Source organism: Odocoileus virginianus, chromosome 7, assembly GCF_023699985.2.
Source record: "Odocoileus virginianus isolate 20LAN1187 ecotype Illinois chromosome 7, Ovbor_1.2, whole genome shotgun sequence".
Classification (NCBI taxonomy): Eukaryota; Metazoa; Chordata; class Mammalia; order Artiodactyla; family Cervidae; genus Odocoileus; species Odocoileus virginianus.
This window is the reverse complement of record NC_069680.1, coordinates 62,626,866-62,653,423: the sequence shown is the minus strand read 5'-3', so window position 1 is coordinate 62,653,423 and position 26,558 is coordinate 62,626,866. Positions and strand designations below refer to the sequence as shown.

Here is a 26,558-nt window from a genome sequence, read left to right as displayed (position 1 = left end):
CAACATAAAAACCCCAGAGGAAAATATTATGCAGGAGAAAATCCAAATAGTTTATTTTTAGTACACACTTACAGTGATAAACTTCCAAATCCCCTATAACTATTCTGTATTTGAATGGAAATTTTAGGGTATAATTATTGTTCACATATTTAAGGAGTCAGTGGGTGTTTAAGTCATAATTTCAAGCCACTATTTCATTTTTTAAATTCCTAATTTGAAATAATATACCCAACTTCTGATTTTAGTGGTGGTGCTACTGCATCCTATGCTAGGTGTTTTATTGCAGGAAAGAAACGGGGGAGCATGGGGGTGAGCTGTTTTGGGGGTGCATGGCACAGCTTTCCACATTAGGAGGATGAAGCTCCATCTGGAACAGGCTGGTCAGCAGTGAGGTGACTTTTCCTGACCCAATGGGCTGGAGTCAGAGTGAGTTGGTTCTGGGGGTTTGTCTAAACCCAAAGTGTAAGGTTTAAAGCAGCATGGTGTTCTAGGGTGTCAACTGTTGTTCTCAGAAGACGAGGGGAGAATTCCAGAGAGACAGGCAGCTTGCAGGAGGACTTGGGTGGTGGGTTGTCTAGTCCTCCCAGTCGATGCTGATTGGACCACCCGTCAGCATCTGGCTCTGTGGACCGCTGGCATCCTCTCCTCCTGCCTCACGACGCACTCGCCGGTGGCAGCCCTGAGCACAGCGGGAACGCTCGTCCGGCATCCCGCAGACCAGGACCCGGCAGTGCAGGAACACTTCCTGGAGAGGTTACAATGAGAGAACAGAGACGGTGGGCTCAGCCGCCAGGCGGGCGTGCCTGCTAGAAGCCAGGCACTACCAGATGTTCCACATGTTTCATCTCACTTCATCTAAACAACCGCCTTTGAAACAGCTGTCATCCCCATTTTACAGATAAGGAAACTAAGAAGGTTAAGGAACTTGCCCAAATTCACACATTTAATAATGTAGCAAACATACTCAGTCACATGGGTGATTTAAAACCTGACATCCACAACTTCTACCTCCATGCCTGGACACAAGAGAACTTTGTGAGGACAACGTCTAATAATATTAACATCTTGATTTGTCACATCAAGGTCTGGGCATAACATGGGGTCCCACCCACTTCTGTGTAAAGTAACAAGTTCTTTCTCCAAGCTTCTTCCTATAAGTAACTTCCCAATGCATGCTGCTGAGTTGAAGAGGAAGGTCAGGGTTAGCCATCATGGTTAGCAGTTATTTTGGAACAGTGATGAAGCTGGACCGCACATGAATACACTTGGATGCAGTATGGAAAAAACTGTTGGCCTCAAACTTTCTTTTGTTTAAGTGTTTCAACAATTCTACTAAAATAAAAAACCTTCCACCTCAACACAGTATATCAATATATGGCCTCTTATAATCTCTATTTACTTATATACATTAAAAAAAACTATTTCCTATTCAATTTTCATTAAATTTTTTATGACAGGAGTTTTTTCATATCTCTTTTTTCTATATTTTATTCTACACTAACTGCTTAATATTGCATTAATTGATGCACTGGTTTAAATGCCTCTTTCATACAGTACTCTATAAACACATTCAACAAACCATGTTTTTATTTGTGTTTCTGAGAAGCTGTTAGAATTGAAATATTTAGACTGATAATTTTATGGTTATTACACATTATCAGATTATTAATTAGTTGTCAGGTTATTACACAACTTTCCAGAAAGCATATCAATATTTACTGCTACTATATACATCTCCCTATAGCCTCGAAAGTTGGGATTTGTAATTTTTATACATTTAGTATGTATAAAATAGTCTTATAATTATTTGAATTGGCATGTAAAACAGTGAAATACTGTTTTCACTGAACATTTCACTATTTGTCTTTTTTGCAAATATTCTCTCCATATACTTTGCCATGTGACCACTACACAGGCTTTTTCAATTATACCTGCTCACAAGGATTTTGTATTGTAATCACATCATATTTTCTTTGAACAAGCCCAGTTATTTTATTGGGAGGGGGCAAATGATTCTGACATTCATGGAGGTGTTAAGATTCTAGATGGCCAGTTTTATAGTATTTTTCATAAAGGTCATGCAGATCCCAATGGTAGGCTTTAGAATGTGAACAAATTGTGACATTAGCAAGGCTCAGGTTCATGGGGGGAGAGGGCAGGCAGCTTTATAAGGTAAAGGTGTTCAGCTCACCTTGTGGTCTTTGCCCACAAACTTGAAGACGGGGACCTGAAAGTGCTTTGCGAGGTGATCCCGGGATGTGTACTGCTTTACTGAGTCATCTGAAACACAGCTGGAAGCAGGGCAGGATAGCACATAAGATTTGATTTCTTAAACAGAGGTGGAAAAACAATCCAGTCCAACGTGTTTGGTCCAAGGAGAGGCAAACGGGGTGGAGGAGGTTGGGCTGCACTCAAGATTTTTGAGAATGAAGGAAAAATGAAATCCCTTCCCTGTGAAGGCATCTCAGACACAGCTCTGCTCATTAACACTCTCTGTCCCATCTCTCATTCACTGTACCCACAAACTGCGCACCAGGACCTCCTGTTAAGTCAATATACTGAAGTATTAGTAAGAGCAACAACATTTATTATAAAGATGTCTTCTGATACTGGGGTATCTTTTTAAAGCTGTTTTTTCATTTTTAATATATTGTAGGAATTCTGCATTCATGTACTTTATTACTGATTTGAGAAGGCTTTTCTTTAATGAGATTTCACTATATTTATCAGACACCTAACAGATACTCACCCCTGAAGGGGATCCAAAGGTGAGCAAACCCCAATTTGTACAACAAGGAACTGCATAAAGATGTCAGTTTCTTAGATATTAACTAGACCTGTTGGGAATCATTTACTTCCAAAATGTTTTAATACTTCTTTTCACAGATTTAATGCCAAATTTTAATTTGATAGGCTTTGAGATTTTAATCTCAGGTCTACCACTTGAAGTGAAACTCCTAGGCTCACCTCAGGGTTAGCTGGGGGAATAAGAGGGGTTATTGATTCCCTACTTTGAGCCCAAGGATTAGAATAGATGAAGCATTTGTCCTAAAGGCCAGGGCTCATACATATATTGTCTTTTCCATTCTGAATTCAAACGGAACTTTTACCTATTTTCCTTTTCGTGGATGCTTCATAGTTTCTGTCTACCAGGCCAGTAAAAAAGTGGGATCAGATGTAAACACCTATAAAAGTGGATACTTACTCCACATACTTACAGAACACTTTCTAGTTCATTGCTATGTGCTGTTTCAGGGCAGGTGAAAAATCCAATAAAATTATTAAAAAACATGACACCTTGACTTGTATTACCACTGGTACCTTATTTCCCTAAACTGAAGAGGATCTAGAAATATAATGTGGTTTCTGTTATTTATTATATTTATGTACACATTGTCATTTTCCCGAGGTTAAATGAATCTATGCCATTTCTGATTATGTTCTCAAATACCTATTGCATATCTAATCTGTGTGACGCACTCTTCTGGGTGCTGCAGAGGAGTCAGAGATGAACAATGTGGTCTGTGATGTCAGGGAACTTAAAAGTCCAGTAACTGTGAGAACAGTAGTAATGTGACATTAAAATGGCACTTTTCATCTGAGTGCCTCAGCATTTTCAATTTATCTTTACCTAAAATACTATTTTAAAAAAATTGAAGTATAGGTGATTGACAATGTTCATTTCTGATGTACAGCAAAGTGATTTAGGTATACACATATATGTTCTTTTTCATATTCTTTTCCACTACAGGTTATTACAAGATAGTGACTGTAATTCCCTATGCTATCCTGTGTATGTTTGCTTAGTTGTGTCTGACTCATTGCAACTCCATGGACTGTAGCCCACCAGGCTCCTCTGTCGATGGAATTTTCCAGGCAAGAATACTAGAGTGGGTTGCCATTTCCTCCTCCAAGGGATCTTCCCAATCCAGGGATCAAACCCACGTGTCCTGAGTCTGCTGCATTGGCAGGTGGATTCTTTACCACAAGTGCCACCTGGGAAGCCCTGTGCTCTATAGTAGGGCCTTGTTGTTTATTTTATATATAGTAGTGTGTATCTGTTAATCCTAAACTCCTGCTTTGTCCCTTTCCCAAATCCCAACTTACCCTTTGGTAACCATTAGTTTGCTTTCTATGTGAGTCTGTTTCTGTTTTGTAAATAAGGTCATTTGTATCATATTTTAGATTCTACATATAAGTGATATCATATTATATTTGCTTTTCTCTGTCTGACTTACTTCACTTAGTGTGATAATCTTTAGGGCCATCCATGTTGCTGCAAATGGCATTATTTCATTCTTTTCTGTGGCTGAATAGTAAAAAAAAAATTTTTTTTAAGAGAAAATGTGACAGAAAGAGTTGTTGTAGGGCAACACATTACAGAATAGAACCCAAGACAAATTCTGGCTCTTGATTCAGTGTTTTCTATGATTAGACAGTTCTAGTTCATCAACTCCAAGTTCATGTGCTAAAAGAAAGTAACAGCAAACAGTATAGGATAAGTCAAAATAACTGATTACCCAAAAGTTGTCCAATATTGGATTTTGGAATTCAGTGTTTCTTTTTCTGGAGATAAACTTTCTAATTCTACTTTGCTTAGGGTTGCATTAAATTTTTTTGCATTCTCAGAGCATATGCCAACTAAAACTAGAGGGAAGCAAATCAGATGTGTTAAATATCAGGGGAAACCAGCCTGATTTAAATTTAAGCTGAGGACAATGAATAATCAACCAATTTACAAATATAAGTAAACAGCATTATGTTTATTTTAGGACTCTGAACTAGCCCCAAATTAGTATTATGAAAACACACATTCAATAATTCATTAGACAAATAGTAAATGACCTTTACTGTATGTAGGCAAAGAATTGAGGAAGACGAAAGGAAGATTTCTAGTTCTGGTTAGAACAATCAGGGAAGGCTTTATGGAGGGAAAAAAAAATCCCAATGTGTCTCAAAGGACCAGTAAGAATCAGACATGAAGAAAAAGGAAAGAAGATTTCAGGCAGTGGAAATGACAGCTGCAGAATCAGGAGAGTGTAAGGAGCAACAGAAACTGTGAATTGCCCATAGTTCTCTTTGGCAGGAGCAGAAAATGGAGAAGGTAGAGGTCAGAGGGTGAGGCACAGTGAGCCAAACTGAGAGCTGGATTTTATCTTGAGGGAATATCTCAAATGCACCATTACTGTTCTTAGCTAATACTGTACTATCCAATATTGCACTAGAGATGAAACTATTTGCCTATGTATAGTGGAAACAGGTCAACATAGCTGTGTTTTCGAGTTCTGCTTATGCTTTTGAACAATTTTAATATCTTCCATAGCATTGTTTTTGTGTGCACTAAAGGCTGGAAAATTAAATAGCACATCTTCTTAGAACTGTCTAAAATATAAGCATATAGTCCTAACTGAGGGTCTGAACAAAGTTTATAAATAAACTTCACAAGCTTTATTGAGACTGTAGGTTACATGTTTTCCCAGTAAGTGGGTTAAGACTATATGTTTATGTTTGCAAAAGTAAATGCAAGGGGCAGGAGAAAGCTTGTGGTAAGAGAAATATTCACTGCTTTGATTGTAGTGATAGCTTCACCAGTATATAGACATCAGAACTTACCAAATCGTACACTTAATCTTTTGGCCACACTGGGCGGCTTAGTTCCCTGACCAGGGATCAAACCCAGCTCCCTGAAGTGGAAGCATAGAGTCCTAACTACTGGACCTCAAGGGAATTCCCCAAGCTGTATACTTTGAATAGCATATTTATTGTATACAAACAGCACTGCAATAAACCTGTAAAAAATTTAAAAGTAACCAAAACCCACCCCCCACAAAGTAAATCTATCCCCAGATCTACTTAGCACTAATTATGTGACTGAAAAAAGAAAAAGAAAAATTGATGCTTCCATGTTTCATTTTAAAACTTTGCAGAGATCACTTTAAGATGGTAAGAAACCCAAAGGCCTGCCGTCTCCTATAAGACCTACCTCTAGCCATCCAAAGCAGCTCAGATGCCTTTTCCAGATTCTGAAAACAAGCTAAGGAGGCTACAGGAATCTGAAGCTAGAGGTACTCCTGCTGCGGCTGCTGCTAAGTCACTTCAGTCATGTCCGACTCTGTGCAACCCCATAGACAGCAGCCCACCAGGCTCCCCCATCCCTGGGATTCTCCAGGCAAGAACACTGGAGTGGGTTGCCATTTCCTTCTCCAATGCATGAAAGTGAAAAGTGAAAGTGAAGTTGCTCAGTCGTGTCTGACTCTTAGTGACCTCATGGACTGCAGCCTACCAGGCTCCTCCGTCCATGGGATTTTCCAGGCAAGAGTACTGGAGTGGGGTGCCATTGCCTTTTCCAGTACTCCTGCTAGTAAACAGCTAAATTTACCAACCAAAGGAAATCATCAATATGTTTTCAGCAGGAAAATGACTATATATATAATTTGTTTTTCTTTTGACTGGATACCCAGGGCTCTATGGAGATGAGACTTGAGAGCTGGGATGTAGGAGGCTATGTTTGGAAGCTTTCATCTGTCCAGGTGAAAGATAATGAGGGCTGGAAATAAGGCAGTAAGAGTGGAGAACAGGGTTGGGATATTGCTACTTTTAGAAAGGCTTCTCAGTTGATCCTAATGTGTATCAAAAGTTTAAAATCACTGTGCAGGAAATCGATAGCAGCAGGTAAAGTTCACCTGTGGTGAGAGATCCAGGGGGTTAAAAGCAAAGGAGAAATTTCAGTCTATCAGGGTAATTAGCAAAGGGCATGAACCAGGGCACATCTGCGGAGCTCTTCACTAGGCCATTTGCCTTTTCTTAAGTGGCTGGTCCTGACCTGCTAGAGATATGTCCCATCTGACATTGAGGATGAGGAAGGAACTGAAGAGATACAGCTATGAGTTTGGGATGTGACTGTAATTTTCCTGGGAATGTAAGCAGTAGATGTGGTTACTGTTAGGCTTTCAATGATACATGGACACATGCAAAGTTCTCAATCCAACAACCTCAACAAATATGGAACTCTCCATTGTATAAAACAAGCAAATGGAAACAAAGTTCACTTGATCTCTCCCCTCCTAAAACCAACCAATTATTTCATCTCTCTCCTTCACGACCAAACTTCTTAAAAGAGGGGTCTGCATTTGCTGCTTCCACTTCCTTATCCTCTTGCATTTCTCATTCCCCATCTGCCACCCTTATGCGAAGAGCCTACTCATTGGAAAAGACCCTGATGCTGGGAAAGATTGAGGGCAAAAGAAGGGGGCAACAGAGGATGAGATAGTTTGATGGCATCATTGACTCAACGGACATGAGTTTGAGCAAACAGGGAAGTTCATGGGGTCACAAAGAATCAGACACAACTTAGAGACTGAACAACAACAACCATGCCACCCATGCTCTACAATCTCTCTGACCAGGTTAATCAATCCTAGGTATGCATATTAAGTTGCTTCAGTCATGTTCAACTGTGTGACCCAATGGACTGTAGCCCGCCAGGTTCCATGGGATTCTCCAGGCAAGAATACTGGAGTGGGTTGCCACGCCTTTCTCCAAGGGATCTTCCTTACCCAAGGATCGAGCCTTTCTTTCATGCTTCCTGCATTGGCAAGGTGGGTTCTTTACCACTAGTGGCACCTGGGAAGCCCCAGTCAATCCTATAGTTTCAACTATAAACAGGGGTAATCCTCTGTTATTTGTCTCTACTGTTTCTGGGTCTAACTGACATGCATTTCCAACTGCCACTGAAATTCTCTTAAGTATCCTGTGGGTATTTACAATTTGTTTTTGTTTGTTGTTCAGTTGCTAAGTCATATCTGACTCTTTGCGAACCCATGGACTGTAGCCTGCCAGACTCCTCTGTCCATGGAATTTCCCAGGCAAGAATACTGGAGTGGGTTGTCATTTCCTTCTCCAGGGAATCTGCCCAGACCAGGGATCCAATCCATGTTCCCTGCATTGGAAGGCAGATTCTTTACCATTGAGCCACCAGGGAAGCCCAGGCATTTACATTGTAATATTATTATTTGGAATTATCATATATGGTATTTTTACAGCAAATCTGCTTTTCAACCTATGTCCTTTCATCTTGGTTACGGACATCTAGTCAGTCATACAAGTTAGACCCCTTGGAATCATTTTTGACTCTGCTCTTCCTCACCAGTTTTTATCAACAAAATGTCCACAAGTGGTTTCTGAACTAATTAAGAGCAGGCAAGAGTGCTGCTTGGTTTTATGAAATGATTGAAGTTGCTATTGTGTCCAGAGATCAAATGTGAAAGTGTTAGTCCCTCAGTCTGTCCAACTCTTCAATCCCATGGACCGTAGGCTACCAGATTTCTCTGTCCACAGAATTCTCCAGGCAAGAACATTGGAGTGGGTTGCCATTTCCTTCTCCAGGGAATCTTCCTGACCCAGGAATTGCACCTGAGCCTCCTGCACTGCAAACAGATTCTTTACCATCTGAGCCACCAGGGAAGACCCGGCTGAGAACTAAGGCTAATCCATCATTCAAGAAGCCTACTTACCCATCCTGGATGAGGTAGTGCTTCATGATCTCGTCGATCTTGGATGTGGGGGTGGCGAAGCAGCTCTCCACCAGGCTTTCTAAGCCATTCACGTGCACCAGGGGCTCAATACCAAAGTAGAGGGAATCTCGCAACTTGAGAGTGGGCAGAGCTTCCCGGTAAGGCTCTTCGAACTCGTGGTCCTTGAAGATCTCCAGAGTGAACGGGAAGATTCCGTGGCTGCGGCTCATGATTTCCAGCGGGGTGTTGCGAAGGTTGGGAACGTAGCCTTCAGAAATGGTGTACAGGCGTGGAAACTCACAGGTCACGGGAATCAGCAGTTTGCTGGTTCGAATGATGATGTCGCCGCTGCTTCCTGGGGTCTGCTTGGGTAGACCTGTCACAAGGTTGCTAGCCACGATCTTGTCGTTCACCACCTGAGCCAGGCCAGAGCCAGGAGAGGAAAGAGTCTCTGTTTATTTCTACAGAGCACCCTACCCGCTGCCCACCATAACATTCTCCAATTTCTCTTTACGTCAAAACACATGAGAGATTCAGTTGCTAAAACGTGAAACTTTAAAAAAAAAATCGCTTCTCCTCTTTTTACTAACATGTTTTGACTATTAAGAGTTTTATATACCACTTCATGGTCAACCCACACATTCCTTTGGAGTATTAGTCATAAAAACCTGAGCTATGCAGAATCAGCAAATTCAAAGCTCTGATAGTTTAGAAAAGAACAGCCTCTATATTATATTTTTCTGGAATCCTAGACCTGGTGATTGTGCAGCAGCATGACCTTGGGCTGAGCTCATCTGTACATGGGCTTCAGCTGTCACATTTACTCAGATGATTTGCAGTTCTCCATCTCTAGCCTTGTCTGCTCTCCTGTGTACCAAGAACCCCTGGCTCATTTGCAGGGCATTTCTATTTGATTATCCACAGATATGACAAAACATAATTTGCCTAAAGTGGGTCCTTTTCAAATATCTGCCCAATGTCTCATCCCAAGTCTAATTAACTTTCTGATTTTTCTCTGTTTCCATAAATAGATACTTGTTTATTTGATTGCAAGGGCCTCTACATCAGTCTCCTGGGTCCAGGTCCTTTTTTCTATTCATCTTGTCCACTTCTGATTTCATCATGACAGTGCCTACTTCATCCCATTCCTATGGGAAAAAGCCAAACGTCTCACCCCAGCACACAAAGCAGATCTTTGAAAGCACAGTCTCCCTCCACCCACTTTTCCAGTTTCCTTTCCATTATTCATTCCTTGCCAGTCAGGTTGTATTGCCCATTCATTCAGCATAAGCCTCAAGAATTCCCATCTCTGAGACTTGATCACTTGTTTCTCATCTGAAATGCCCTTTCTCCACCTCTCTGCCTGTATAAACCACGCATATGCTTCCACCCCAATTCAAGTCTCACTCGTCTTGACTACTCCAGGGTTTGTCCCTTCCTGGCCTCCTACACCACCTGTCAACTGTATCGCTGACTCATATTTTATGTGTATTTTCTTTTAGGAACCACATATGTTCCTAAAAGTCAGGAGTCTTATTTTGCGTATATTTCACATATCCCTCAGCCTCCCTAGCACAGGGCCGGGCACGGATTCTTGGAAGGAAGAACAGATCTTTTACCTCTCCCTGGTTCAATCCTTGGACTCATTTGTTATCTCATGAATTAATCACTGTTTTCTTCAAGTAGAATAATTGGTCAGAGGAGACACAGTGGGCCTCAGATACTGGTGCTGATGCACTCAGGGAAATATCTGTGCATATTGGAGAGATGGTATTCAATACTATTTGAGAACTGAAAGAGCAGAATTCTTTTTAACTTGCTGTCTTCCCAGTGTCAGGACCATAGCACAGCACAGATGCTCGATGAATACATTTGTTAAATGAACAGCATATGAATTTTTTAGCGCCATTCTTTTAGGTGGAAATATGTCATCTATGACACAAGCCACAACTCACACGTTCATCAACAAATTCCCAAATAACTAGATTTGGTCATTCCCCAAGAGTCCTCTAGGAAGAACCTACATCAACCACTGTGCCACAGGTCTTGAGGGAGAAGAGGATGTTGACGTGGGTGCCATTGGACACGCCTCGGCAGGAGGTGTTGGTCAGGAAGAGCTCCAGGCCGCCAACCAGGTCCCTGGGAATGCTCACCTCGATGGTGTTTGACTTGCAGAAGACAGGAACTGTGGGGACAGGGGATGCTGTTAGAGCCGGGGAAGCGGGACTGGGAGGAGGGGAAGGAGGCTACTCGGAGAAACAACTTCTCCCTCTTGCACTTTGAGCTTTTTGTTTTATCCGCAAGAAAAATCTGTGAGGCTCAAAACAAATTGGTGAATAAAAGCTGGACTCCTAACTCCCAAGGTGGTGGTCAAATAATGCTCGATAAATACTGTATTATTTCCCAAATGAAGAAATATTGTTCTAAAGTTTCAATTTAACAAACATTTCAAAGCGAGTCTAGCATAACTCCATGTATCAAACACCCAAAGGATGAACTTTTAGCGGAAACACAGTTTATCGGCAATACAGGAAAAGTACTGCTTTGATACGGGCTTAAATTACATAATGTTACTGCTTTGACTTCACCATTAATTATTGCCCCATAAAACAGTGGTAATAAAAACAGCATTAGTGCACTTGGGGAAAAGTTCCAAATCATCCTTGCATGGCTCAGTAAACCATAAACTGTGACTATAAAGCCCACTTTAATTTAATATAAAAAGATTGCTTTTCTAAAGCATTCTCATCTCAAGACTGTACAGATATCCTAAAATGAGTATTTCTGAGTACTGTCAGATAAAACATGAGGGCAATATCAGTGTATGAGGGCACATAATAGCAATAACTTAGTATAAAGAAATCACAGATAGGTGCTTATTAAATATTTGCTGGATGAATAAATTAATATTCTGGACATAAATAACTAGATTTCCAGAAAAACAATGATCTGCTAGAAAAGAGAGGAACTCCATCTAAATTAAGTATTGAATATTAGTTATACAACTAATAATAGAAATCAGGGTAAATAAAATCAAAAGTAAAAAGCAAAGGAAACCATATGTTCCAGCAATCCATTTGAGTATAGATCCCAAAGAACTGAAAACAGGATCTCAAAGAGATATCTGCATACACATATTCATAGCAGCATTACTGACAATAGCCAGGAGGAGGAAGCAATCCAAATGTCCATCAGTGGATGAATGGATAAATAAAATGTGGTGTACACATGCAGTGGAATAGCTTTATGAAGGGAAGAAATCCTGTCATACGCTACTTGCTTGAAACTTGTGGACAATTTACTAAGTGAAATTAAGTCAATCACAAGATGACAAATCGTAGGAATCCACTTATATGACGTACTTAAAATAGTTGGCTTCATGGAAACTGAAAGTAGGATGGTGGTTGCCAGGGGCTGCAGGGAGGAAGGAATGAGGGGTAGATGTTTTTAATGGGTCCAGAGTTTTAGATGTGCAAGATGAAAAAGTTCTGAAGAGTTGTTGCACAAAAATGTGAATATACTTACCACTACTGAACTATACACTTAACACTGGTTTAGATGGTAAATTGTATGTTAAATTTTTTATCTGCAATTTTGAATGATTCCAGAGTGAACACACACTGCTGAAAGAGCTGGTATTCTAAAAGATGAGCATCTTGACACACTTGGGTGAGGAAGACAGGGAGATTTGGGAAGGAAGAAGTCAGAGCAGAAGCTGAGCATGTACTACCTTGGCAAGTGTGGTTATCCTCAGACAGCACCAAGCCCCGGGGACATTCGCACTGATAGCCTCTCTCAGATGCAAGGCAAGAATGGCTGCAGCCACCATTGTTATTGTGGCATCCTTCAATGTCTGCAATAAAAACCAAAAGAAAAAGGAAGGATCTTGTAGCCTTCTTCCTCAAGAATTCTGGTTCTTGGACTCATGGTTTGCATCAGGCATTATACTTGACTTACCATAGTATCACTGGGGCCCAGCTCGGTCACTGAGACATGCAGAAATGCACACAAAAAAGTTTTGATTAAATGGTATAGCTACAAACAGCCATCTTACGACACAAACACAGCTCTCACCATTTAAGCTTGTCATTTTGTAGAATGCCCTTCAACCCGGATTTGTCTGTTTTTCTCATGATTAAAGTATAATTTGGGGAGAAAGACCAGAAAGTCATTTCTTAATTGCTGTAACATTTAGTCCACCCAATTTTGAAATGTTTATTACTGATGTAACAGGAACTGACAGAATATAAATTCAAGAAGAGCAGCTAAATGGATCAGAGTTACTCAGAGGTATTGCCAATGGTTGGATCACCAAACCCTCTCCTCGAATCTCTAGGAATAACAGCACTGGAGATATTTTTCTTGAGTTGACAGCACATTATAAAAATGAGACCTGGACAGCACACTGAGAGATTCCACTCTACCGAGCTCTTTCATTCTTCACATATGAGGTAGCTTTTAAAAGTTTTCTTTTTAAAAGTTTTGCATTTTCAGAAAGCATACTCAATCAAATGGACAAAAAAGGAAAAATATTCAGTTGAAAAATGAAGAAACTACCACATAATGTCATAGTTAGCAGAGGAAAAATAATGACCTTTGTGGGTTCTGGATGCTATCTTCTAGATCATGGATCATCAAACTCTGGCCTGCTATATGCTGTTGTACATAAAGTTTGATTAGCACACTTAGTCATGCTCATTTATTTCCCTGTTATCTCTGGGGTGCCTTCTCACTACGAGGGTGGAGTTGAGTAGTTTGAACAAATTCCATATTAAATATCCACTGTTTGGTCTATGCAGAGAAAGTTTGTTGCTCCCTGTTTTAGGGGTAAGGTAATATTTAAAGGGGAATACCTTCAGGAATCCTCTGGTGGTCTAGTGGTTAGGACTCTGAGTTCTCAATCCCAACAGCCCAGGTTTGATCTCTGGTCAGAACTAAGATTCTTCAGGGGGTGGTAAAAAAAAAAAACGTGGGGGAGAATGCTTTCAATTCATTTAAGATGTTCATGGGAACGTATTAGCCAATTTCCAGTTATAGCTATAAGTCTCAGTTCAATAATGATAAAAATATTAGTTCTTTGGAACATCAGTTAATTAACTTGGAATGAATCAATTTTTGTGAAATAGGGAGAGAGAATAAATTTGCAATGAATTAATCTTCACAAAATATAAGAGAAATTAGGTTATGACCTGTTTATAAATCTGTAGTTAAAAAAGATAAAAGTATTCTTACAGGTTTTTAAATAGCTGAAAATGATATATAATGATATAGAAGAAAGCATAAAATATGCTATAAAATGTTAAAATCAACATTAATAGGAAATTTTTTTCTTAAAAGTAATGTTCCTTAAGTCATTTAATTTTCCTGGGTGTCAGTTTCAATAAATGTAAAATGAAAGTGTTGGATTAAATGTTCATTAAGAATACTTCCAGATCTAAGACTGCAATGCACAAAATAAGCTGAAATTCTTACGTGGATTAAAGAATTTTAAGTCTCTTACAAGGATATACCAGAATGTTTAGAATAGATATATCTAGCAAATGGGTTCTGGGTCCATATCTTTCTTTTACTTCTCCGTATTTTCTTCTATGAACATAACTCTTTTATAATAAAACAAACAATAAAAATTACTTAAAAATTAAAAAGAGCCTTTTATTTTAAAAAAGAAAATATGCTAATCTAACAGACTAAAGAAACAAATATGTTTGGACTATCAATAAAATGTAAGGGTTTCCATAAAAACAAAAAACACTCCAAAAAGTAAGGGCTTCAAATTTGAATCTTAATCCTAAAGTATAATTCATATTCAAACTTTATCTTCTGCTAAAATACTTTTCAGTTATGATTATTAGGTTTTAAAATTATATGAGGATTAACTGTAATATTTCTAATAAAATACTCATAGATAATTACAAATGCTCCTCATGGAACATTTCATTAATATACAAATATGCAAAGGTGGTTGTATAAAATAAGATTTAAGGAGGATTCAGGATATTACCCTTATCCAATAAAACTTAAAGTACATTTAGTCTTTTTACAAGAGAGCAGTTTGATATCCTGGTTAATGGACCCTGAGTTAATAACGCAAACTTTGTGGCATGAAATAAATTGTGAGCACTAGCCATAATTTTTCCTTTTAGGGTAGCAGTTTATTATTTTGAATATAGCTAGAATAAAGTGACTCACAAGCAGTGTTATAATGTATTATGCCATACATTCAGTTATCCTCTAGGACATATATGTCCTCTGTAAATAATGATAAGCCATTTATCTCTTCATATAATCTGCAGAGATTTTTTCCTTTTTTGGCCTCTCAACTCTCAATGTCATGAGACTCAGAGTTATTAAAGTAGAAATTATGAAATTTCAGCCCAGATAATTTGCAAGGGCAAAGGTGCCTTAGAGAAGGGATATTATCAAAGCTTCATGTCATAATAGTAGACAATTTCCATTTCAGTTATTCAACATACATTTCAAATTATTTTTTATTACTTAATTGTACAAAATGTATACAGAATTTCTGGATTTCCATGGTGACTCTGTTGGTAAAGAATCTGCCTGAAATGCAGGAAACCACTGCAATGCAGGAGACCCAGGTTCCATCCCTGGGTTGGGAAAATCCCCTGGAGAAGGAAATGGCAACCTGCTCCAGTACTCCTGCCTGGGAAATCCCACGGACAGAGGAACCTGGTGGGCTACCGTCCACATCCAACTCTACAGTCCAAGAGCCACACATGACTTAGTGACTAAAACTGTCACCATATAGCATTTCTACTATCAAATCAGGTAAGTTTACTTATCTCCAAACACGTGTTAATCTCTAATAAATGGAAAGCATATGAATAAAATAAATGACTTCATAAAAACCAGTTTCCCACACTTCCAAGATGGTAAGACTCACATAGGAAACTTGGTAAAAACACAAACTGCAAGGCCCATCCCACCTCAATGAACCAGAGTCTCCAGGAGAGAGACCTGGGAAGGGCCAGCTTTAAAAGCGTACAGGTGACTCTCAGCCAGGAAGTCTGAGAAACTGCTATAAGCCATTTGTTCTGCCACCTGCCTCCATTATCTTGCTACTTCAGATGTGCTCCCTGGGTCTGCAGCATAGCCAGCACCTAAAAGTTATTTAAAAATGCAGGATCTTCACCTGGCCCCAGACCTACTGAATCAGAACCTGCATTTTAACAAGATGCCAGGTGATTCGTGGGTGTATTCAAGTTTGAGAAACATGGAATACCCAATTTTTATATCCCAAACTAAAAATGCAGCTCTCTGCCTCTTGCAAAATGCAACAGCTCCCTTCTGCCAAAGCTTGGAGGTAAAATCAACACTGCATTCTGTCTGCAACACAAGCATCCTGCAGTGACGCTCAGTGATGATGGTTTGTGGTTTCTTCACACAGCCAAGTTGTTACTCTCTTCTAACCCTGGACAGTTTCCTAAACTTCAAAAAATAAGCCAGTGGCTTAGTGGGGGCTCTTGACGTGAATCCCTTCTTGCCCACCTCACCTTCACATGTCTTGCCATCACTTCTTAGCACACGGCCAACCCCACATTCACAGCGATAGGAATTTTTGAGGTTTACACATATCTCACTGCAGCCACCATTGTTTTGCTCACATTCATTTTCATCTGTAGAAGAGAAACCACACTGTTTACACAATGCTGAGCCATACAGTCTTTTCCCAAGCCCCTTAGCAGAATCGCTACATCTTTTCAGATCTTGCTCATAGACTTTCCACAAACCATCTCCAATATAATCACTTGTATAATATTAACCTGGTCTCCTCAACCAAGTTATTTGTCCCTCTGCCCTCTGCTAGCGCGGAAGGCAGCTGGTTGTTTGCCAGTTCCCTCCTCAGGGCAAAACTGTTGGGGAAATGAAATTCCCTTTGTTATCTGGTTTCACTTACTTGCTTGTATTGGCGAGTCTCATTTTCTCCAATTCCTGAAACTTATAAATCAAACTGTGTTTTAAATGCATTAAATAAATTTACATTGCAAAAGGCTAGGTCTGATGAAATTTCTTGTGAAGCAGTCTTCCTTAATATATATATATATATATATTTGATTCAAGTATAGTTGACATACAAAGTTTCAGGTGCACAACAAGGTGATTTAGTCATACATATACACATATATTAGTTTTGAGATTATTTTCCATTAGAGGTTATTACAAGATATAGACTACGGTTCCCTGTACTATACAGTAAAACTTTGTTGATTGTTGCATATCTATTTTTTTTAAAAATAAAAATCTAGCATTCCATTCATACTAAGTCAAACAAGTGGAATCAAAATCTAATGAACAGTTTAGCTATGCAAAGTTCATGTTTTCTAAAATAAATGTATTCTGTATACTATTAGTTAGGTAGTCTTCTATTGGGCTGGCCAAAAATTTTGTTCAGTTTTATTTAAAAAAAGACGCATTTTTCATTTTTATGAAGAACTCTATTGACTCTATTTACTAACCGAACTCTATTTACTAACCAAACTAACTTTTTAACCAAACTAACTTTTTGACCAACCCAATATTATAAACAGCTGCCTTTAAAATCTGTTTTAACTATTGGAAGGGCCTTCCCTGGTGGTCCAGTGGTTAAGACTTGCAGGCAGTGAGGGTTCAATCTCTGGTCAGGGAACTAAGATCTCACATGCCTCATGGCCATAAAAACAAAATATAACACAGAAGCAATATTGTAACAGGGCTTCCCTGGTGACTTAGATGGTAAAAAATCTGCCTGCAATGCAGGAAACCCGGGCTCAATCTCTGGATTGGGAAGAGCCCCTGGAGAAGGGAATGGCAACCCACTCCAATATTCTTCCCTGGAGAATTCCATGGACGGAGGAGCCTGGCAAGCTATAGTTCATGGGGTTGCAAAGACACGACTGGGTAACTAATACAATGTTGTAACAAATTCAGTAAAGACTTCAAAATACTAAAAAATCACCTTTAAAAAAATAAACATTGGAATGTTCCCATATTGCACTTATGTAATGATTGTTATCCTTTTTAAGAATGTGATACAGGATAATGATTCTTGTTATAAAAAATGCACAGTTGGCAACAAATGTCAATCCACTTCCTTCTACAAACAAAAAATGGGGAGCTTGAAGAGCTAAATTTGTCATGGCTTGGATATAAGATATAAACTAGGGACTGGGGTTTAAATACCCACTAGATGACAGAAGGTATGGCCGTGGGTCCCTGAGAGAAGATGAGCTGGAACTGAAACTCTGCTCAAGCCCAGGACCTTGGAAAAGGCATCCCCGTAGTGAAAGGGGGAGAGGAAGGACTCTGCTCTGAGGCCCAGGAAAGCAGTAAGGAGCTCTCTGCCTGAAGTTCTGAGAGAGAAAAAAGCCTTCATAAAAGCCAAGTCTGGCTCTGCTGTGGTTGAAGTATGAAGTCACAATTCCCATATCTAGTGGGGATCTTGAAGCTGAGAAACTGATGTAAACTTTGACCCGGATTGGTGAAACTTCTGTGACAAAAGCATCTGAAACACTGCTGTGTAGTAAAAGAAAACAAAAACAAAAACCAACTTCTTCAAACCAGTGATAAGAGTGGAGTTTCACAGAAAAAACAAATACAATAGAAGATGGTTTACCATAAAACACTACACAGGCGGAGATGATCCGCTATGAGAAAGCTGATATGGTAACAACTGGTAATCTCTGAACTATAGAGAACAGAATAACCCAAGAAAATACATAATACAAGGATTTAAAAAATTACTAAACAGATACAAGGTCAGTAGCCAAATAAAAGAATGTGTAGGAAGACAAAGCAGAATTGAAACCAAACACACAGAACCTGTAGAAATGAAAAATACAGTTGCTAAGATTAGGCCCTACTGCCTGGATAGCGGATGGATAGGGGTGCTGGCAGCCTTCCTGGGTACGGCCACACTGGTGCTCGGGTTCAGTCTCTGTCCAAAGCCTGGACTGCTCACCCTGAGACTGATTTTTTACCTGAGAGAGAAATACACTTCTATTTATTTAAGCCATTGTTATTTGGGAGTTAATTGTCCGTTACAGCCTAATTTAGATAATCAATGCCCCAGCAATTCCACTTTTACAGGTATAAAATGAAAAAAGGGTGGAGAAAATCTCACAGGGGAGTTAAGGTTCTTAAAACTATGTTAAGAACTATTTTAAGAACACACAAAACAGTGCGATATAGTTAGTTTTATATGTTATATTGTTATTGTTATTTATTTACATAAATAATAAAAGCATAAAAACAGGGACCAGAAGGACATACACTAACTTCAAAATACTAATTCTCCTGGAGGGTGAGAGAAGAGGTGGTGTGAGATGGCTTTATCTGTGTCTGCAAAATTTTATTTAAAAAAAAAGAAGAAAAATTTAGCTATAAATCTGGGTATATGAGGGTCTGTTATATTATTTTCTTTACTCTTCTCTCTGCCTCCCCCAAATACATAATTTATAACAAATAATTAAAATTGTTATATATTTTTTAAAAAACTAAAGTAACATTGACATACACATAAACACAAAGCTTTGGCTCTAATTTCAGGGAATTCATGATCTCCTTGAAACCAGTAGACAGACCCCAGGTAGCTTTTCCCTGTGTCCTGATAGGCAGAAATAGTCAAGATCAGTTGCTAAGCAAGAGATATGTATGGTGTGTATAACAGGTGACCTTTTATTTAAACAACAGCAATAATTAAATGTGTATATTTTTATTTTTATATCTGCCTGAAGAAATCCTGGAAGCATACATAAGTAAATAATGTAGTTTCCTTGGGGCAGAGTTGGAGGAGGGGGAAATGGAACAAATGGGGGACAGAGAGCCAGATGTTTCACTGTATACCTGTCATGCTGTTTAATTTGGGAGCTATTTAAATACATTACCTATTCAAAATTTATATAAAAATAAACGCAGAGAAATGAATGAAAAACCCCTGCCTTAAAAGGAAGCCAAATATTTTCCAACAGATACATGTGTATATGTGTGTGTGTGCCTGTGCAGTGTGAGAGGTTGGGGGGATTGTAGGAACCGTCATCTCCCACACCCCAAATCTGTTTGCAATAAATCACATAGTCAAAATCGACCATGCAAGAGCCATAACAACTGTTATGGGAGGGCCTAACCATGCTCCATAGAACAGTCGGTGGGGGTTGGGGGGGGCGGTTCATTAAAGAGACTGAAATACAAAAGCTTTTCTAAAATAAGAACCCTTTGATAGCCCTTTCATCCTGATCCCTATCCCACCCTGATCTTGTTACTGCTCTTCTGGAGGAGGCAGGTGTGGGGCAGTGCTTCCCTTTCTCTTTAGACTTGTTTTAAATCTCTTTGCGTCTGAATACAAAAAGCTTCATGACATTAAACAAAAAAGAAATGACCTTCAGTCCTGGGTTTTTCAACTCTATTTTCTCCCAGTTGTGGACAACAAAACATATATACAATTAGACAATTCTGCATTTCCAACGAATAACCTGACTTGCCTTTCTTGCTACTCAGACAAACCAAAATTATATCACTGAAGCTATAGAAGTATACCTGTAGGTAATTCTAGACCAAAGCTATCCAACAGAAATACAAAGCAAGCCACACATATAAAATTTCCTATTAGTCACATAAAAAATTTTGTTAAAAGGCATTGGTAAAATTAATTTTAATAATATATTTCATTTAATCTAGTATTTCCAAAATGTTTCATTTTAATATATAATCAGTATTAAAATTATTGAGATATGTTCTTCTAACTAGTCTTCAAAATCCAGTGTGTATTTTACACTTAGAGCATGTCTCAATTTGGATGATAAATTTTCATCAGAAATATGTGATTTGTATTTTAGAATCATGAAATTTACAGTTCACTCAAGCTGTTCCACATATTTTTAGTTTTCCAATGACAATCAAGTATTAGCTTTTAAGTTAAAATTATGTAAAATTATAGCTCAGTTTTCCAGTCACAGAAGCCACATATCAAGAGCTTCATAGTCACATATGGCTAGTGGTTACTATATTGGACAGCATAATCCTAGACTGTCCCAGCACATGATATAAATTTGACTTGAAGCTTTACCTATGAACTAAAAAGGCAAACCCCATTCTGAGTGTTCAGAGACACAAAGTAGAAAAATGGTGGTGCTATGAGTCAAGAAGAGTTTTTGATTTGATTTGTCCTTTTGCTCCTAATGGCCTGTTTCTACTGCAAGATGAGTTTCTTACCAAAGCATGTCTGTCTGTCGGGGCCTAGCACGGTTCCTGGAGCACATGTGCACTCACTGGTACCCGGGCAGCTGCCGTGGCAGTCCTCATCACAGATGTCATAAAAATCTATGGAAGGATAAAGATGACCTCTCATGAGGGGCGAGGGTCAGAGGACACTCTCATCCATGAGAAAGTCTCCTGAGTTCAATTACAGGGTACGAATTCCTAATCAACATCAAGAGAATTCTCACTGTTCTGGGTTTATATAACCCACTGGCAAGAGGTACTGTCCAGGGGCATGGGCATGTTCTGTCACTGAGATCCATGAGTCCTAACTTCAAATCCACAGACCCCTGGGAGACCCTGGTGTTTTCTGCAAAAGCTCACCAAACATGAGCTGTAGATTAAATAGGATTATGTTCTACTCTTCTATGCACTCTATTTTTAAAATGTATACAGATTTTGATGGGATTAATAACACGAAAATTCATTTGAAAGTATTACTGATCTCAAGTAGTGTCTTCCCATTATACATCATTTCTAAAAAATATCAATGGATACTAAGCACAATGCTACCATATGGATGTCTGAAATATATCTAAAGAAGGGGTCCTCCATGCTCAGAAAGGTTGGAAATCCACACTAGATTACATAAAAGACAAAACTAATCAAAGTCAGAGCTCCCTTCCTTTCTATTCTTAGGAATCTTTCAGAAATCTTAAGAGTAGACCCCAGAAATCATGAGCTAGAGATATCTGTGCTCCTAAATCAATGTTCTTCAGGCACTGAGATACTACTACAACAGAATTTCCTATAGCACTATTCTCTTTGATGCCATTTCTGGGGCCTTTGAGGGGAGGGAAAAGAGTCGGGAAGTACTCACGACCACAGTAGACATGAAAGCAGACACTGGGCTTGGTCAGACGATACACATAGTAGCCTCCAGGGCAAGACTTGACCTCCACAGTGGTGTTCCATAGGCAGCAGTTGCCGTTGAAGCTGGCACAGGCCTGGCGTTGCACAATGCCATCACCTTCCAGAGGGTGGCTGCCATTGAGCCAGACAGGGGCATGGGTTCCGCAGTGGTTTTCTGGTATGCAGAAGGTGGGCATAGCGTCCCCAGCCATGCCTGTGAAGCGGTACCACTCCCCGTCCACACTGTTGTCACATAGAGGGGGGCCTCGAGACTCATCGAACGGGTGGTCGCTGTTCCTCCAGGGCTCGTTCAGACTGATGTAAGCAGAACAGGGGTCTAGGGCTGGGGATGAAAAGGACACCTCAGAGGCAGCTTGATGATCTGGATCACAGTGGCAATAGCCTCAGTTTACCTTCTTGATCTTAGATTTCAAGAAAGAAATAATCTAAAATCCCTAAAAGCAGTTGTTTAAGATTCTTCAAGTTGATGTAAACATATTTCATAAATGCCTTTTACATTTGAAAAATTATTTCAAATCTACTTAAGGCTCTGTGTTTGCATTGGACTAAACCTTTTATTTTTATTTTTTTGGACTAAACCTTTTATCCACAGTATTCATCTGATAGGATAGTTGTTCAGACCAAAGGAAGTTATAATCTTACTGAACACGGAACTGGTCAGTCTGGATTTTGAGTACTGTGTTCATATCTGGAGGCTATACTTTATGAAAGTAATGAACAAACCTGATGTCCAGAGGGTGGTGACCAGATTTAGAAGGGAGCCTAATAATTATTTACTGGAGAAGAAGCTGAGAACTATTATTCGGAGAAAAAAAAATCCTGTATATTATGTATTACTTTTCAAAAAATCTGGGAAAAGCTTGTGAAAGAGGAATTAGGTATTCTGTTACAATGACAAAACGAATTGTTATGGGGAAGTGCATTTCAGTTTAGCTATCCAGTAATGGTGGTTTAATCACGAAATCGTGTCCGACTCTTGTGACCCCATGGACTGTAGCCTGCAAGGCTCCTCTGTCCATGGGATTCTCCAGGCAAGAATACATGGAGTAGATTTCCATGCCCTTCTCCAGGGGATCTTCCCAACCCAGGGATTGAACAGGCGTTTCTTATTATGTCTTCTGCATTGGCAGGTGGGTTCTTCACCATGAGTGCAACCTGGGAAGCCCAGTAATGGAGAAGCTGTATCACAGTGTGGTAAGCTCTTAATCTTTGGAAATTCTGAAAAAGAACGGATGGTCGGTCCAACTAAATCGTCATTTATAAGCAAGATTATGGATGGAATTTTGTACTAGTAGGCAGTTTGGCTTGATAATAAATATGTAAACTTATTCCGCTGAGAAGTAAAAGGCCTCTGGCATATGCTTTAAAATATACAGTATAGTGGCAAGTAATTACCAAGGATAGTCTCCATATGAATGTTGGTACATGTTCCACCAGCTTACTGAAAATATCATGAACTTTGTGTCTTCACAATTAGCCATGGCATCACTGTCTAGAATACAGCAACATTTCAAGCATGCATTTTTAAGGCATAAATAACATACACAAGTATCTCATCAAAACCATTTTAATGACTGAAGACACTTATATCTCCAGTATTCTCACCGGTTCTCTCAATTTCAAGAAAACGCTGAAATAACATAGGCAAATTGTGCTTATAAAGAATCTTACAATAAAATCAAGAAATTCTAGAAAGGAGGCCTAGCCGGAGGACACTATCCTTCTTAATGCATATGAGGCTGATTTAATTGACATTGTAGGCAGGGAATTCATATCAAGGCCAGTAAACTTTGTGGACAGGAAATTCAGCTTTAGTAAATACTGCATAATAATTAAATGTGATGGGTCTTGTTGATAAGTTGTCAAGAAAATATTTTGAATTTTCCCAGTCTACATTTCTAATTCAAGTTTACTCTCAAAATTTCAGTCACATGTACAGGAGGGCGTAGCCTAGTGCCCCACTGAGACTATAACAGGGACAAGAAATAAGTAGAACATTGCATATTCTAAAAAAAGAACTTTTGTAGAGTTACACATGGAAGGCACAACCCTCTCCTTAAAATGTCCCTGAGATACCCCAACTGTGTCCTAGACCATGGTTTGATGTCCCTCGAGGGGAAGAAATGTCCACATATGGACTCTCTACTGTCTGAAAAGGGAAACATTCCCTCATCTGCTCTCCCAGCTGTGGTTCTGTTATGAAGAAAGGTTTCCAGGGCAATTTCACAGGTGATTATATATTCATAGAAATATTTGGTTCATCTCCTTGGCTCTAATTTTACAAGAAATGGTTAGGCACTCAACTTGTAATAGCTTTTACAGAAATTCCTAAACCTCCCTCGATAACTATTTCATGATTTATAAAGTTTTTCCTTAAATAAACTATCATTTCTTGTGCTATTCGTTAAAAGTTTATTTCTTCTCTTGTAGGGATGTATGGCACAAATAGAAATTTACTATCTTCTGTAAAATAAACATATATTAAAAGTTACTCATGCAGTATTTTCTAACAGTAAATAAACCCATTCCACTCACCCCCCTTTTAAGGGAGTACTTCAATCCTTTAATAATCTGGCCGCTGGTGTTAATTCCTGTTTTCAGACTCAGTGTGGAGGCCAGAATTCAGTATTATACATGCTGCATCCTGAATTGCTGATACAGGTACACATACCCATATATACACTCCTCAAACGAGAACAGCTGGGTGGATTCCTCTCGAAGTTCAAGTCGGGGACCTGGCTGGCAGAGAGCCGGCCAGCCTTTACCAGGATTCTCACCCATCAGCCCCCTGGCCAGCTGCCCCTCCCGTATCCCCGGAGCCGGGAGGTGGTGAGGATGTCATGCAACCGGGGGCCAGCACCTCTCAGCCGCCCCGAAAGCAGAGCAGAGAAACCCACCCTCTCCTTTCCCTCTCGCCCTTCACTTCCTCCCCTCCCATCTCCCCTCTTCTCTGGCCCTTCTTTTCCTTTTTTCTCACTTCCCCTCTCCTCCCAGGAAACCTCACCCCCACCTCAACCCCCAGACCCTAAAGTTTTCCCTTTTTATGGCGTGGAGTCAAACGTCCTAGAAGTGATGGTGAAAATAAAAATTTAATAAAATAAAAAAGATCTAAGAAGGGAGAACGCGTCTGGTGGGAGGGTACAGGAGGTAATGCACAGTTAAGCCAGGGGAGAGAGTGGGGAGAAAGCAGACAGGAAGTTGAGGGAAGGACGACTTTGGCTCAAGCAACTCTTGGTTACTTACTGGCAGCAGATACAGGGTGATTAAACTTGACTCAAATCTATCTTCAGGACAGTTTAGATGTAGACCAGTTTTAGATGTAGAGAATAGTTGAGAAGACTGTATAAAGAGTTCACATCTGGCACCCAGTTTCCCCTCATGAAATAATCATACTTGAGTATGGTTTCCTTTGCCATAATTAATGAGCCACTGCTGACACCTTAACTCAAGTCCACAATTTATAGATTTCTTTAGTTTTTGCCTGTATCTTTCTCTGTCCCATGGATCCCATCCTGGATACCACATGACATTTAATTTTCCATGTCTCCTTACTGTCTCAAGCCTCGTTTTAATGTTTATTCTTAAAGGTACTAGAGCAAGGCCTTAGTTACCCCAAAGAAATAGGGGCAGTTAGACACTGAGCTTCCCCCAAATGCCAAGAAGTATGGTTTTCTTCTTCATCTCTCATCATCTCAGCCTCCTCTCACTCTGTCTTCTAATTAGAACTTAAATTGTAATGGGAAAAGGAGAGAGAAAATTGTTACTAACTGGAATGAAAACTTTGCTTTGTTGGCCTGTTTTGTACCAAAGCTGAGGGGGGAGAGAGTTTAAGATACAGTCAGTCAGTGCAAAAGTCATATTTTAAGATGTCAAACTTAAGAAGTCTCATTTATCCAGATCTGTGCCTTTATGGGCACGGCAGTCCTTTGTATTTGTTAAAGGAGAAACTCTATCCTCCACTCTGAAAATCTTTTTTTTTTTTTTGCCCTTAAAGTTAGGACTATAAAAGTGCCTAGAAAATAAAGAGGTTAGAATTCCTTTTGTACATACTCCAAGAAATATTTAGCTCGTGGAAAGTTGTTTGGATTTAGCAGATCCATGGAAATTTTGGATGCCCAGGTGAGAGGCTAAATGGAACATGAAATGAAATTCTCTGAAAACATATCTCCATAGGTTATCAGTGACTTTTCTTATACTATTCTAGAACCAGTATTTAAGATACTGGAATCTTGCTCTTAATAACCTGTACATAACAGCAAATTCCTCCAACAAAAAAATATTGTGCCAAGTACTTGACACAAGACTTACCCCTTGGTGACCCAAGTGTTACTATGATGAAGAGGCAGGCAAGAAGCAGGAACTGAGGCATCCTTCTGGACGAGCCACAGAGACAGACTGGAAAATCCTCTTGATTCCAGTTTTCCTTTGTCTACTTCTTTTTCAAGCACTTTTGAAAAAGGCCCCTAGGCTCTTATGAAAAAGACTTACTGGTTGGGGCTTTATCAGAGGAAGAGGATGAATGGGATAAGGTGTCCATTGCTCTGGCCTTGACCCCAGATAGAGGCACTGTTTTACATTGTCAAGAGTTATTTTATTGATATTTTTCTTCAGGAAAAAAAAAACAAAAACAAAAACCCTCACAATCCCTCATCCTCCTATTGTTTTTTTCTCAAGACTTCCCTTCAATGAGGCCTCCAGTATCTTATCCAGAAGGGAACTCTAAAAGAGGGACAGCCCCTCATGTCAAAATCTTGTTTTGTGACTTTAAGAAATTGATTTCATGATATTGAAGCTATAGCATAGCATACTAAATGAGAACACGATAAAGTCTAATTCTGGAAAATGATCTTTAGAAAATGTCTTTGTCAGGTGGTCAAGGAGTTTATAATAGCACACAAAAAAGCAGTAGGGATCAGTATG

The 26,558-nt window shown here is 39.4% G+C and overlaps 1 protein-coding gene across 1 annotated transcript; it reads right to left on the bottom strand.

Moving 5' to 3' along the window:
* Positions 1-26: 26 nt before the first annotated feature.
* OIT3 (oncoprotein induced transcript 3) lies at positions 27-26,099 on the bottom strand. The gene is made up of 9 exons (XM_020911966.2): positions 25,947-26,099; positions 21,586-21,960; positions 20,721-20,828; positions 16,028-16,150; positions 12,244-12,366; positions 10,538-10,698; positions 8,514-8,929; positions 2,192-2,291; positions 27-745 (listed from the first exon to the last, which is right to left on the bottom strand). The coding sequence occupies exons 1-9, from the start codon at positions 26,005-26,007 to the stop codon at positions 575-577; spliced, it is 1,638 nt and encodes a 545-aa protein (XP_020767625.1). The 5' UTR covers positions 26,008-26,099; the 3' UTR covers positions 27-574.
* Positions 26,100-26,558: the final 459 nt, after the last annotated feature.